This window comes from Hippocampus comes, unplaced genomic scaffold (assembly GCF_001891065.2).
Source record: "Hippocampus comes isolate QL1 unplaced genomic scaffold, H_comes_QL1_v1.1 scaffold39, whole genome shotgun sequence".
NCBI classification, from domain to species: Eukaryota; Metazoa; Chordata; class Actinopteri; order Syngnathiformes; family Syngnathidae; genus Hippocampus; species Hippocampus comes.
The window spans coordinates 4,880,334-4,894,432 of record NW_017842054.1 but is presented as its reverse complement, the minus strand read 5'-3'; the positions used below and the strand labels follow the sequence as shown (position 1 = coordinate 4,894,432).

The following is a 14,099-nucleotide window of genomic DNA, read 5'->3' as shown; positions in this document are numbered from 1 at the left end:
TGTGCGTGTTTTTGCTGCGTGTATGCAATGTGCACAAAATATATTTACAGTACATTGTAAAGTGAATCTGCCCATGAGGGATTTTAACCAGGATAATAAATGTAAGAATAAAAAGAAAAATAAGTATGTTTTGGGATACATGTAACATAAAAATATGACTTTCAAATTGTGCGGTTGCACTTAAAAATAGCGATTTTTGTGCTTTAAAAAAATGACAAATTTGCCTCCACAATTGACCGAAATCTGCAGGCTGTTAATATTTTTCCAGGTGATCGCACCTATTTTGCATAGTCCCGGCGAAACATTATCATCTGAAACATGTAATAATATTTTGTGTCCTTTCGAGCTCTTTCGCGGAGTGAGCAACCTGCCGGAAATTAAAACTCCAAAATCCCCAAACTATTTGCGCCGTCATATTTCGCATATGGTAACGACTGAAATGGTTTCTTGTCCGTTTGCCGGTGAGCTCTATCGATCCAGTGCCCTCCCGGTCCCCCCACCCCCAATGCAAGTTTGCCATCCAGGTGGTACCTGCACGCGGGCCTCGGAGAGCCCGAGGCGCTGGCTGAGCTCCTCGCGCATGAAGGCGTCCGGGTAGTGCGTCTCGTCAAAGAGGCGCTCCAGCTCGTTGAGTTGCTCCAGCGTGAAGTTGGTGCGACTCCTGCGCTGCTTCAGCTTGCCCTGCGCGTCCTCGTCCTCCGACTTCACCTCTTCCTTCTTGTCCTTGCTGCAGTCGTAGATGCCTGCGCGCACGTCCCGACCGCGCACAATCAATGCGAAGTCGACAAATGCACCTTCCACGCCGTGTGGCGTGCGCCACTTTTTTTTTGCCAATGAAATGGTAACAAAAATAACGATAATTCATTGCTAAACGCACTCGGTATATAATTTCGATTAATGGTGGTTTCGTTTCGACAGCAGCTATAATATTTTTTTAACATTTGATTTGAGCATTTATCAATGACAATTTAAAAGTCGTATGGCAGGAATGATGTTAATTGTGTTTTGACACCGGCTTTTGAAATGATAATTTGTTAATGTACATTCTGGATTTTTTTAATATGTGCTGTGCATTTAATGCAACTTTCTGCGAGTCAAAGGGAGACCATAAGTACAGTACTTAAGTATTGTTCCTTTATGTTGATTGACTCCACATGCACTGCAACTTACCGTACGTTAACTTTTAATCGAAACAAGGACCACTTAATACGTTGTACAGTACTAATAAGAAATATAATCACCATTGAGGTTAATATTGATTCCATATTGTATGTATATGAATATACCGTCTTAAAATAAAATAAACTCAATAAACCAAGAAATACTACCATACACTGCACTACGTAGTAGAGTCACGCATCAATTTAACAGTCATAAAAATGTCATATTTGCAGCTATGTTTGGACATACTATTATTTTACAGTTTGTTAAAAAAAATCAGTAACCGAAACGAATGCAGTGTTTGACCGTTTCAATAGATTTCCTAAATAAATTCTAACAGTTAAAGTTTTTGCTAAATTTTGTGGTGGGGAAATCTTATCCATCGTAGGTCCCATGAATAGAAATAAAATCACAGATTTAGCGTTAAAATCATTATTTAGTCACCCATTGATCGCGTCCGTTGACAAAAATTGAACTTCATTTGTTTCTTCCGATGTTTTGCAGCGGGGCGCGCTCTATTTCTCATGAAAAAAGAGCATCAATTGTAGTCTTATTTTTGGAAGGGTGCTCGAGCGAGACCGTTACCTTCGGCGGGCCGCGTGACGTGGAAGTCCTTGAGCTTGTCCTTGTCCAGCTCCACATGCTCCTTGTAGGCGTGCAGCGGGCAGTGGGCGCCCTCGCTGAAGTCGTGCTCGGCGGGGCTGCCCAGCTCCCGCGGCCGGGCCAACCCGGACGTCTCCAGAACCTCCCGGTACGTGATGGCCTCCTTGCTGCTCTCTTTGCTTTTCGCTTCGAACGATTTGGACACGAACGCCGTCAGCTCTTCCATGACTCTCCCTTCCTTCTTTAAAAAAAAAAAAAGCCGCCCCCCCCCCGGCCCCGATCCTTCTGCTCCTCCCGGGGGTTGGAAAAAAAAAAGAAAAATAAAAGAGCAAAAAAATAAAAAATAAAAATCCACGCCGTGTGAGAGCTCCGTACTGCTTCGCGGTGAGTGCAATGAGAGAGTGGGAGTGAAAGGAGTGGAGGTGAGATCACTCCTGCTGTTGTGAGTGTGTTTTGGAGAGCCAAGTATTTATACCAGCTCAAGACCCCCACCCCCTTTCACACACGCACACACACTCTTCTCTGCGTCTGGCGCAATTAAAGGCCTTAGCTGCACTCCACGCACAATTCGACTTTCAGCAAGCCACCGCCGCCCCTCCCTTCTCTCTCTCTCTCTGTCTCTCTCTCTCGCTCTTGCTTTTTATTTCTTTATTTCCTTTTTTAACTCCACTAATCAATGATGAACTGATGGAGGCGCTTAAATGGATTAAAGTAAAGGGAGGGTGGGGGATCGTAAAAAAAATGCCCACCATGGCTCTATTCATAATTAATTACCCCCCAAAATAAATAAGTAACCGAATGATTACCCCTTAAGTTGTTTTTTTTTTTTTTTTTTTTAAGTCTGTGTTGAAAGGCAAATGGTGCACCAAATTTTTAACATTATTCTTTTTTGTGTGTCTGCGTATCGTCCAGGTTTGGGTACAATGCACAAGCAGTCCTTGGACTTGCATTTTTATTTCATGTATATTATTGGGCAACCGCGCTATTATTCTGAGGACAGTTATTAGCAGTTGTTCTTTTATGCTGCCTTTGTAACGACTGAAGAGCAACGTTTATCTTCATATGGACCACTAAAAATGTCAAATATTTCATAAGACCATAACAAATAATTTACTTGAAAATATTTGTTTTTATATGTATATATATATATGTATGTGTGTGTGTGTGTGTGTGTGTGTGTACTACATATTTACTTGTATTTGTATTTCATATTCTTGTTAAATTATACTATATACGTCGTCAAAACATTTAAGGTGGGGAAAATCTATATTGTATTTAATATTAGTGTGCTGTAATCCTTTTCTGGTTGCCAAGTGTGGGCTAGAGATCAATACATAAATCAGCAGTGTATTGTATGTATTCGGGTGTGGTGGGTAGCGGCGAGGAGGGTGGAGAGGGGTATAAATGTTGCTTCGATGTACCCTTGTAACAAGTGAGTCCATAAAGATTTTTTAACTGGGCTTCCATCAGGGTAGGCCGGCGCACGAGTACAAAAAAGGCCGGGAAAGGCGCGCGCTCCCCGGGGAAGGCGGCCCGCCAGCACCGCGCAGGCAGGCAGGCAGGCGACATCTAGCCGCGTCTCTCTCCTTTAAGAGCTCCTCGGCTACGCTCTAACGACGCGCTTGGATGTCTCTCCATTTATCAGACAGTGCACACACACGAGCACGTGTACACAAAGCGACGCTTTTTTTCTGCTGTTAATAAACGCTCCTAATAATGCGCCCCAGCTTGTCGTCTGCAAGTCGGAAGTTACACCCAACCAAAAGGCGTTTCCCCATCATTAAAATAAACGTTTATTAAGGTAGTAATTATGTTATCTATTTATTTATCTTTCTATGAAAAGCATGCATGTAAATATAATGTAATACTCTTGCAGTTGACTAAAGCCTGCTGCCCAGTGCACGTTTGACTAAACTGTCCTTAAAATCAAGTTTTTTTTCCATGTTTCAGTGTAATATTGAAGTCTTGTTTTCGAGTGCTGTATACTGTGTGCTCCAATCAGAAGCTTGCATCCATGCAAGCATGCTGCATTTTAGAGAAAAAAAAACACTTCTTAAAGGAGCCTCAATAATAAGCTCTGCTCCTCCACAGGCAAAACATCCATCTACTGCTGTATGGTCTCCAAAATTATGATTATTATTCTTATTATTAATTGGGACTATATAAATGGATTTATATTTAAATATAAAATCGTACTTCATTCATCACAGACAGCCGCAATGTCATGAGTTGATTTTTGTATTCATTTACCCTGAATATACCTGTACAGGTATAGAGAAATTCATAGTGAATTACAATATCGAGAATCGGTTAAAATAGAGAATATATCCAACAAATAGCAAGATGGACACTGAAATATTCACTGTTGTCATTCATGTAGCTATTTGTAATATAAAAGCACGTGGCAAATAAAAACGACACATAATTCTTTCGCCAATTAGTCCCAGTGGTGAGGTGACATGTGAATGTCTCTCCTCATCCTTCCATTTACTCTCATTAGAGGAACTGAGGAATTCCTCCTCCTACCTGTTTGCAAATGTTTCTTAACATACTCCAAGCATCAGCATTCTTCAATGAGACTGTCCTCAATGGGTGTGTGTGTGTGGGGGGGGGGGTGTCAGGAGGAGGGAGGAGACAGAAAGACAGACATTAATGCAGGGGTGGACTACATTGCACATGTGCACTTACATGGTCCAGAAGAACGTTTAAACAAACTCTCTCAACGGACTGTACGAAAATGTTATGGTAATTATAAACCTTCAACGATTGCTACTTTGACAAACAGTCCTGCTCTGCTGGAACAATAGCTTTTACTAGAGTTGACTTGGGGGATACAGTATTCTTTGCCCTTTTTTCTTGCTGTTCTTCTCTTCAAACATCAGTACTACCCAGCACAAAGTGGCACTGCATTGAAAAAACATATTTTGACTGGCCTGAATACTCAAAAGACCGATTAAAAGAAAAAAAAGATATGATCACTTAAGATTCCGTGATATAGCAGGGCGCAAATGATGAACTGTGATATAGCGAGGGAGCACTCTTAAAAAAAATAGTGTGGGCGTGGATTCACATCGCTCCCGCTGATCTCACAGCATATCGAGCAGATTATTAGCATGGATGGTGTACGACCATGTGTCAACATTTAAAATGATTCCAAATGCGTTGGGTTGTCGAGAAGTGGACCAAAAATGGTTTTCATATGTGAAATGGATCGCTAACAACATTTTGAGCATGTCACCATAATCACTTGTGCAAGGGTGCAAAGATCTTTACCAAGAGCTGTAGCTGACAATCTATTTCTGTGGTTGTTGTTATGTTTCAGCTTCACACACGAGGATGTTTGCATCCAAATGGTACTCATCTTCCTCATTTACACTTCACACCTACGTACAGCGTATATTGTGAACTATTGCTCCAGTCTGCAATATATTTCCCTGGTTGTTGACATATTTGATCTTTCGCTATCATTAACAGCAGGCAGTTAAGAGTCCTCAGGCTGGTTTGCAGGCATGTAGTGCTACACTTATTCCTTTCAGTTTTTTTTTTTAACCATTGAAGGTGCCGTGTGCGTTGAAAAGCCTCCTCTACCATTGGAACAAAGCTTCCAGCACCAAGAAAGACAAAAAAAAAAAATGTAAGCAGCTCGGATGTTTTGAGAATGCGCCCGTGTCAGATTGTCGTTTATACTCTGTAGCCACGGGGCACTGCCATGTTGGGGAGCTGGGGGGGGGGGGGGGAGTATGAAATTGACATTGCCTCCTTAAATTGCGCCTGGATATGCAAAGAAAAGTCAGCGATCCACATTGCGTTCAAAGTCAAACACACTCTTGCTGCATGTCTCTCTCCTAACGACTTAGGTCACCCCATTAATTACCCATTATCTTTTACTTTTAAGTTATGCAAAGCAGAAGTTCAGAATCTGGTTCGTGGGCCATAGAGGGCACCCAAGTATTGGATTCGGTCCATCATGCTCTTCCTAAAACAAATTTAAAAACCCCGGAGGAACATTTAAGATACAAATGCTCTTGAATCTGTATAGCTGGTAAAAATGATGAGATTTTTTTTTTCTTCAATTTTGCATGGATCTCAGAGGATACTTCAATAGCTGTTGATCGGTCCACGGCGTTGTGGTGAAAGTCTCCGCTGGGGGGGAAAAAGCAACAACTGCTACAAATCAATAGTGTGCAAATAATTCATGGCTGATCACATGGTGTTTTAGCTCCTGATTTGCAGTAGAAATCCCTGTTTTGTTTGGCTCCCAGAGGGCAACATGAAAGAGATCCGGGGTAAGGGGGCATGCAGGGGGGATAAATAATAATAGGAGGACATTGATCATTTTTGGGGAGGGTTGTGTCGAGACAGCTGAACCAAGACACACGTGTGCGTATGTATACATTATTCAGACTGGCTTGTGTGCGTTTTCTTGCATCAGGTTGGCATCAGCGCCCCCTCGGGAGTCGTGGAGATGACCCTGAATGTAGAACAAACGCCGGTTTGAGCAGTCGGTCACAGCTTGTAATTAATTTAGCCAACACCAACATGGATCTGGTTCCCTCCTGGCAGGGGGAAGCCAACCCGCAGACGTGTTAACAACGTCTTCAGAGAGCAATGAGGCCCATTTGCAGTAAGTGTCTTGCTTTGTGTGTCGGGCCATAAGGAGGGAGTCCCTCTGGTGTTGGCCAGTAGAGGCTTTTTAATGGAGTGATGCTACACTATCTCAATCGCACTATTACAAGCTGGTCCACTGAGAGAGTTCATAGAAGAGACTCCCGCGTGCTGCGTGCTTGACACGACATGATTCGAAAGAACAGAATGACACAAAGACCAAGTGAGGGGTGCAAGGAATACAAAAGGAAAAGCAGAGGACAGTGTGACAATCATAAAAGGCGGCACTGGAAGGCAGCACAGTGGGAAGTCGGGAGCTGTCTTGTAACATGGCGAAATCATTCTGGGATCAGATTTAGACTAAGGCCTTCCTTCAAATATTTCACTGTCTTCATCCTTAATGTTTTCTAAACTCCATTAAAGAATAAATATGTACTTTAGGTCCAGTGCATCTCGAACTGTATCACATGTTTATGGCAACAGATGAGCAGTCTTGCTGAAGCCCAAATAATCGTTATAATAGATTTTTTTTAAAGCACAAAACTTGAATGACTAAATTGTCATCAGTTAAAAAAAACAGTGGAACCTTGAGCCAAAGAAGAATGCCTTTTCTTTGGAGAAATGGTGGGCATAGGGTTGTTTTTTCTAGTTTCTCGGCCTTGGTGGAGGGTGAGGGGACAATGACCCTATCACGATGGCAGTGTCCTTGCTGACTGCAAGCAGTAATTAATCTGAGTCCCTTTCAAAAATTTAACCAAGGTACACACAGGTGTACCACTTAAAGGTGTCAAATGAAATATAGACGCTAACACATTTACAGAGACATTTCTCATCTTTTAATTACATCTGCCCTCTCATCCCCCACTCGTTTGGTCACGTGGCACGCATGCGTAATCCGCAGGTATTATTCATCGATTCTTGATACGACACGAAAAAGCCTGCAGCCATGCTCCTCGTCTCCAAAGTTGTTTTTCCCAGAGCAAAATAAGTGATTGACTAATGGCGTAAATGCCGTTAATTAGCGGCAGCAGTTGGCCAAACCATCGTTTCTGCTTGCCGCTAATAAGAAATCAATTAGCAAATGAATTGGTCATTAAGTGAAGAGCTCATCTTGGCCGGGGCTTTTTTTTTTTTTTAATGATTTTTTTTTTCTTTTCTAATGCCTGTGATGGCGGCTAATTGCGTGTGTCATCTGGCGCTGGAAGCTTTCAGCATGCCTAATGAAGCGTCATTAGATCATCACTGGCACTCTTGGAAGATTCTCAGGGAAAAACCTGCTTGCCAATTATTTTTAATTGCCACACAGAGCACAAACAAGCGAGCGCGCGCCGCACCTTGCCGGCCCAACGCCGCGTCTTCTCCATGACTTCATTTGGAAGCGATTAGGGCGCCGTGGCTGGGCTGGGCTCGTTTTTAAAGAGCCCATCAGCTCAAATGGCGAAGCTCGTTGTCGCCGTGCTTCCTTGTCTGGCTTTGATGCAGACAGCGAGGGGGAACATAGTGGACGTGTCTCTTTACAGCCCACGGGCACGCCTCTGATGGGCTTGTCTGCACGTTCAGGCCGAGACCAAACACTGCAAGCAACATCACACCTACTATGTAATGTTGTCATACCTTGTAAAAACAATGTATGTCCAATTAGTGTTTTTCCGGGTTCCTTACGACTGAAAATAGCAGCTAACGTTGAAATACATCACTGTCTCATCAACTAAAAAAAAAAAAATGTGTACGTGGACATCTGCGTTTCTGTATTTACAACTTCGTCACTCCTCCGTTTTACATGCTACCGCCTCCTAATGGAAGTTCCATTAAGGGCATGAAGATATTGACAGAGGAGCAAGGGAGGAGGAGGTAGAAATGTTTTGGAAAAATGAGAGGATCGCTTTTGAATCTCTTCATTTTATGGAGACGTCTCTAAAGAGACGTCATTGACACGTGTCACAAATGAATAGTTTGTGTGATTGAATAAATTACTATGACCACAAATGTCCACTTTGTGCTTTCTTTCAGGTGGGATAAATTTAAGTTATACATAAAATTAGTAGTTCGCCTTCCCAACTTTCCAAACGGACGATCGTGAGTAGTCCCCCACCTTCCCGCATATTTTTCTTTTGATGACGTGTCGGTCGGATAACAGACAAAGTGAACAGACCATGTAAAAAATAAAAAATAAAGCTGGTGACAGTTCGTAAAATCTTACATAGCCGCTTATCGTTTAATTCCAGGATGGGCAACCTGTGAGAGCATATAATGTGGTTCTAAAATAAAATCGCAAAAGCTCCCCACTACACTTTTTTTTATGGAATCCACATTTAACTCATAATTTCCGGCGTATTTGTTTGACCAACACATCCTAATCACGACAGCTTCAATGACGCTGTTGTGATTGTCCGCAGTTTTCTTAAAATCTGACAATTTAGTCTTGCCTGACACCTGGATGCAATTTTGTAAACATCAAAGGCCATTTTATCTCCAATGACGCAATTTTGTGCCTGTTCGTTCACATCAAAAACAATTTGGTCTTGAATGACGGGATCATATGGATTAAATGTCTGCGTTTATCTCAGCGTTGAAGACAACGAAAGAGGTTTCAAACAAGCTGTATTAGTAATTTTTTTTTCTCCTGTTAATATATTCCTGTTGAACATCAAAAAATGCACTTTAACTTGGTTAGGAATAATTATGTTCTTAAGTGAACTTGGATTTGGTAGGTGTGAGAAACAAATGTGAGTGAGCATCCCTCATGGGCATCAATAATGATGAAAAGGACAAAGAGCTTGCTGTTTCTTGAAGTAAACGTCATTGTAGTCGTCTAATAAGATTGAGGCTGCTTCTCACACAACACGTGTTTCCAATCTGACCCGGGATAACTGTCATTTGATGAAAGGAAAATTGCTTGAAACTGTCAGTCCCGCTCATGTGTTGTGACATTTCCCGCCTTACTCCCCTTCCAAACGCTGGGTCTTTTCCTCCTTGTCGTTGTGTTTGCATGACAAACAAACAAACACAAGTCTTTGGCCAAGGACTTGAGTTTTTGCAAATAGACCAAAAGAAGCTAATTCAATTGTTGTCAGAACAATCTCTTGGATAGCGCAGTGTTTGTGATCGACATCAACACAGCTGTCATCCAATCGGATTTCTTCTTTTAGTCCGGAAAAATGCTCACTTTGAGACAGCAGCCAAGCGAGCTGGCGAAGTGGCACAGGTGGTGCGGCCAAGGCTTCCGATGTGCAGCCATGCCAAACACTCCTTCCCAGGTGCAAAAAGAGGGCCGGGCCTTTTGAATTTGATGGCGGCTGCAAACGGTGCTCCAGATGTCCATCAATATTTAGCAGTCAACAAAGTGCAGGGTGGGGCGGCGACGCAGCAGCTGACGACAGCTGAACTGTTGACTCTTACTTTAAGTGCTACGATAAAGTGGGCCACAAAGCCACTATCATATTTTACTTCAGACAAAAATTTCAGTCTCTAGATGCACAAAATTGATATAGGTATACTCGAAATGCTGTAATCGCAGCAAAAGGTGCCTCTACAAAGTATTAATTCAGGGGAGCCAAACTATCATATGAATTTTGTTCCATTTCACTATTGTGTCTCACTTGGTGTTCATTCCTCACACACACACACACACACACACACACACACACACACACAAACACACACCAATATATATATATAATTTATTTTTTCTGTGCGAGGAATGAACACCAAGTGAGACACAATAGTGAAGTGGAACGAAATTCATACGATAGTTTTTTGTTTTTTGTTTTTAGGGGGGGGTGCTCCCCTGAATTAATACTTTGTCGAGGCACCTGTTTTTAATAAATGTGTTTTTTTATGTCTTGAATTTAAAAAAAAAAATCATGTTTTTATTTTTCACGAATGAAGGGTTCGGTGAATGTGCATATGAACTGTTTGGGTTCAGTAGCTCTAACAAGGTTAAGAACCACTGATCTCAAGACTGAAAATGACTGAAACTGCCCTGCAAAACAGCTCCAGCTCAGGAAGATTAGATGGAGAGCGTTTGTGAAACACAGTTTTACAGATCTGTTCACAGATTCTCTATTGGATTCACGCCTGGAAGTTTGACTTGGCCATTTTAACACCTGGATATGTTTCGTTTTGGACCATTCTGTTGTAGATTTGGCTTTATGTTTCGAATCATTGTCTTGCTGGAAGGTAAACTTCAATCCCAGTCTCAAGTCTTTTGCAGGCTCCAGCACGTTTTCTCCCGAAATGGCCCTGTATTTGTCTCTATCCATCTTTCCATCAATTTCTAAACATCTTCCCTGTTCCTGCTGTAGAAAAGCAGTGTGTTCAGACTGATGTGGACTGTTACTTTTACGCCAAATATAACATTTTGCATTTTCCTCCAAAAGTTCAATTTTGGTCTCAGCTGACGAGAGAACCTTCTTCCACATGTTTGTTGTGTCTCCCAGATGGTTTGGCAAACTTCAAACCGCACTTTTTTATGGATGTCTTTGAGATGTGGCTTCTTGCCATTCTTCCATTAAGGCCTGATTTGTGCAGCGTGCAATTAATAGTTGACTGGTCCACCCTCAGCTGTGGATCTCTGCAGTTCATCCAGAGTGATGATGGGCATCTTGGCTGCATCTCTGATCAGTGCTCTCCTTGTTTGGGCTGACAGTTTTGGGCTGACAGTTTTGGATGGCCAGGTCTTTTTAGGTTTGCAGTATTCTCTCACTCTCTCCATTTCAATACGATTGAATCAGAATCAGATTCAGATTTATTGGCCAAGTATGTAAAACACACAAGGAATTTACATTCCCAATTACACTCTGTCCAGAGGAACATAAACAAAAGAATGAGTGATGAAGAGAGGGAGACAGAACGGGAAGCCTCGCGGCCCGCTGTTTATATGATCGAACAACAGTGCTCTGCGAGATGTTTACAGCAAGTGAAATATTTTCATCTCCTAATCCTGCTTTAAACTTCTCCCACAACTTCATCCCTGATGTGTTCCTTGGTCTTGATGATGCTGTTTGCTCCCCAATATTCTTTTAACAGACCTCTGAAACATCACAGAGCAGGCGCATCTATACTGAGACTAGTTTACACGCATGGACTGATCGAGTCATTTAGGTCAATATTGGATCATTCTGAAATCATGACAGAACTTCTAGAGCAGGGGTGTCAAACTCATTTTTGTTACGGGCCACATTGTAGTTACAGTTTCCCTTGGGGGGCCGATATGAATTTTGGGAAACCAAATAAATGTTTAATCACCTCCCCATATTACATAAACAGCGCACAAGTTGATGGATAACTAGTTTAAAATCAGAAGTCAAGAATAATGACTGTTATTGTGGATTACATATGACAGTTTGAAATTTTGGTTCAGACTTTAGCAAGCATCATGGAATTTGACATGCTTGATTTGCTTTCGCGGGCCACATAAAATGATGTGGCGGGCCAGTTCTGGCCCCCGGGCCTTGACCTTGACACCTGTGGTCTAGAGTCAATTTTCTGCACTGACAGACAGTCAACGGGCCTAATAATATCGCGTGTCCCACTTTTCAGTTTTTTGTTGAGGAGAGAGCAAAGGTATGGTGGGATTTTGAAGAGATGCAGATAATACACACATTTTAATAGATGGGGTGTTTTTTTGCCATAATAAATCTCTAAAAAAAAAAAAAAAAAAAGAATTACACCGAACACTTTTAGACAGCTGATGGATTGAAGTCTAGAGAGCGGTGACTTCACTTGAGCATGTGCACACATGCACTTGCAGCGCCCTCAAATCGCATTAGAAGAAGTCTAATTGAGGTTTATGATGCAGAGGAGAGCATATGCTCTCTGGGCCAATTGAATCATTACAAGAACACTCAGTCGAGGGTGAAGAGCTGCCAAAACTGCTGCGCATCCCTCCATTATTCACACTGGTTGTGGATGTAGGTCTCGCTTCTTCGACGCCAGACCCCGCGGTGAGATGCTCCTTGAGCGGCCTTGATGCATAGAGGTGGGGTTGGGGAGTGTGAAGCGGACAGCCGCGAAGAGGCAACCCCTCACACTTAAAAAGGCAAACAGACATTTTATTTTATAAGCCTTCCACCACCACCGATACACTTGATGAAATTTACATGATGTGCCAGAAAGGCCGCAAGAGGCTCCTTGGTGCCTGAAAAATACATCAGTCGCCATCGTTTGTGAGATGGAATATAAATACACTTTACACACACACACACACACACACACACACACACACACACACACACACACACACACGCGTCGGAGCGAGCAAAGAAAAAGACCGAAGTCGACATGGCGGTGCAAAAAGCGGGTCGCACGCCCCTCGGTGTCATGTCTCATCGCGCTGATCTAAATGAATGAGAATGGATGGTGCCTTCCACCAAATGCTGTTAGGGGCCCACTTGCTTGATTTAATGAAGGCGCTGTCGTGGCAGGCAGGTGTCAGTAGCAGATTCCCCTCAAACGGGGGGTCACTGAATTCACAAATCAAGTTTACATAGCAGTTAATCGGGGGACAGGTTGTCCCATTTCACTGGCACGATACTCCCCACGTGTGTCCAGATGTCCTTCCTCTGGAAACTTTCCTTGCCTTCAAGTTGGCAACCTGGCAAACAAGGCATCCCAAATTTGTTATAACTGGGGCGCATGCATGCATACCTGCATCTCACTTGAGAAACGCTATGCACTGCATTTATTGTAATTCAAAGCCTAGTGGACTGTTAAAACTAAACTATCTGCTGTATTATCAAAATAAGTTTTTTGTTGGAGTCTACCACACGATATTTTCTTTTTTTAATCTTGGACAACACATAAAAAGAAAAACAACAATACGCAAACTCACTAAATCGAAACTTTTTGAAACAACTGCAGTAATAAAAACAAAGCCACCCTGACAACTAATTAAAACTAACTAAAAAAATTCCCAAACTATAATAACCCAGGTTCCTTCATTATCCAATCGTTTTCTATCCTGGTAGCCAAACTAAATATTGCAAAACACCAAAAGAAGGTGTAAAAGAGGTGCTAATTCTCAGAGATACACAAGCCAAATGTTGGCCTTTTTAAACTTGCCTGCGGGTGCGGTTTCAGCAGCTAAAAGCATCCAAGCATTGTTTCCGAGCGTTAAATGAGTGATGCGTGAGCTCCGTAAAGTGTTGTAGCTGGCAAAGGCATCGGCAGCAATCCCTTATCATACCGGCAGTGCGAGCCTTCTTTTTTCTTTCTTTCTTTTTTTTTTTTTTTTACATTAACAATCCTAATTTATTTGACTGAACCTGGGGCGGCGCACTTTGGGAAGAATGCAAGCCTTTTAAAAGCGGCTAAACGGGTCTGCAAGCAGGCTGTCACGCTCGCTTACGGCCTCCGCCATCCGTCGACCCGCCGGCGGCGCAAACTGTTAGCAGCCGTTAGCCACGCTAAAAGGGAATACTCATGGAAATTGGGAATGAACGGCATTAAAAAAAGCTCAAAGTGGTCTTATATGCAGATGTACGTGGTCCATTACCTCCGTTTACCTTGGCTTTTATTCAGCGCCTGACAGCAGTAAACAACTGTGAAAACATCTACACATGCAGGTGAAACTGATTGTGACGACTGCTATAAAAAAAAAGACACTTCCAGGGCGAGGAAACTATTTAAAGTGACGCTTTATGGGGTTTATGGCTATAAATGACAGCAGTTCTGATGGAATTGAGGAGCGAGGCATTGCTTATTCATGGGGAGTTACGCTGATGGATGTG

The 14,099-nt window shown here is 42.5% G+C and overlaps 1 protein-coding gene across 2 annotated transcripts in view; it reads right to left on the bottom strand.

The window, feature by feature from the left end:
• Positions 1–2,334, bottom strand: part of shox (shox homeobox) — a 9,891-nt gene extending 7,557 nt beyond the window's left edge. The window contains exons 1-2 of one of the 2 annotated variants that reach the window (XM_019859927.1): positions 1,747–2,334; positions 532–743 (exon numbers count right to left, since the gene is read on the bottom strand). In XM_019859927.1, the coding sequence (XP_019715486.1) occupies positions 532–743; positions 1,747–1,990 (456 nt within the window). In that variant the 5' untranslated portion in view covers positions 1,991–2,334. The remainder of the gene's footprint in view (positions 1–531; positions 744–1,746) is intronic. The other variant, XM_019859928.1, reaches the window with a different exon arrangement.
• Between the last annotated feature and the right edge of the window lie 11,765 nt (positions 2,335–14,099).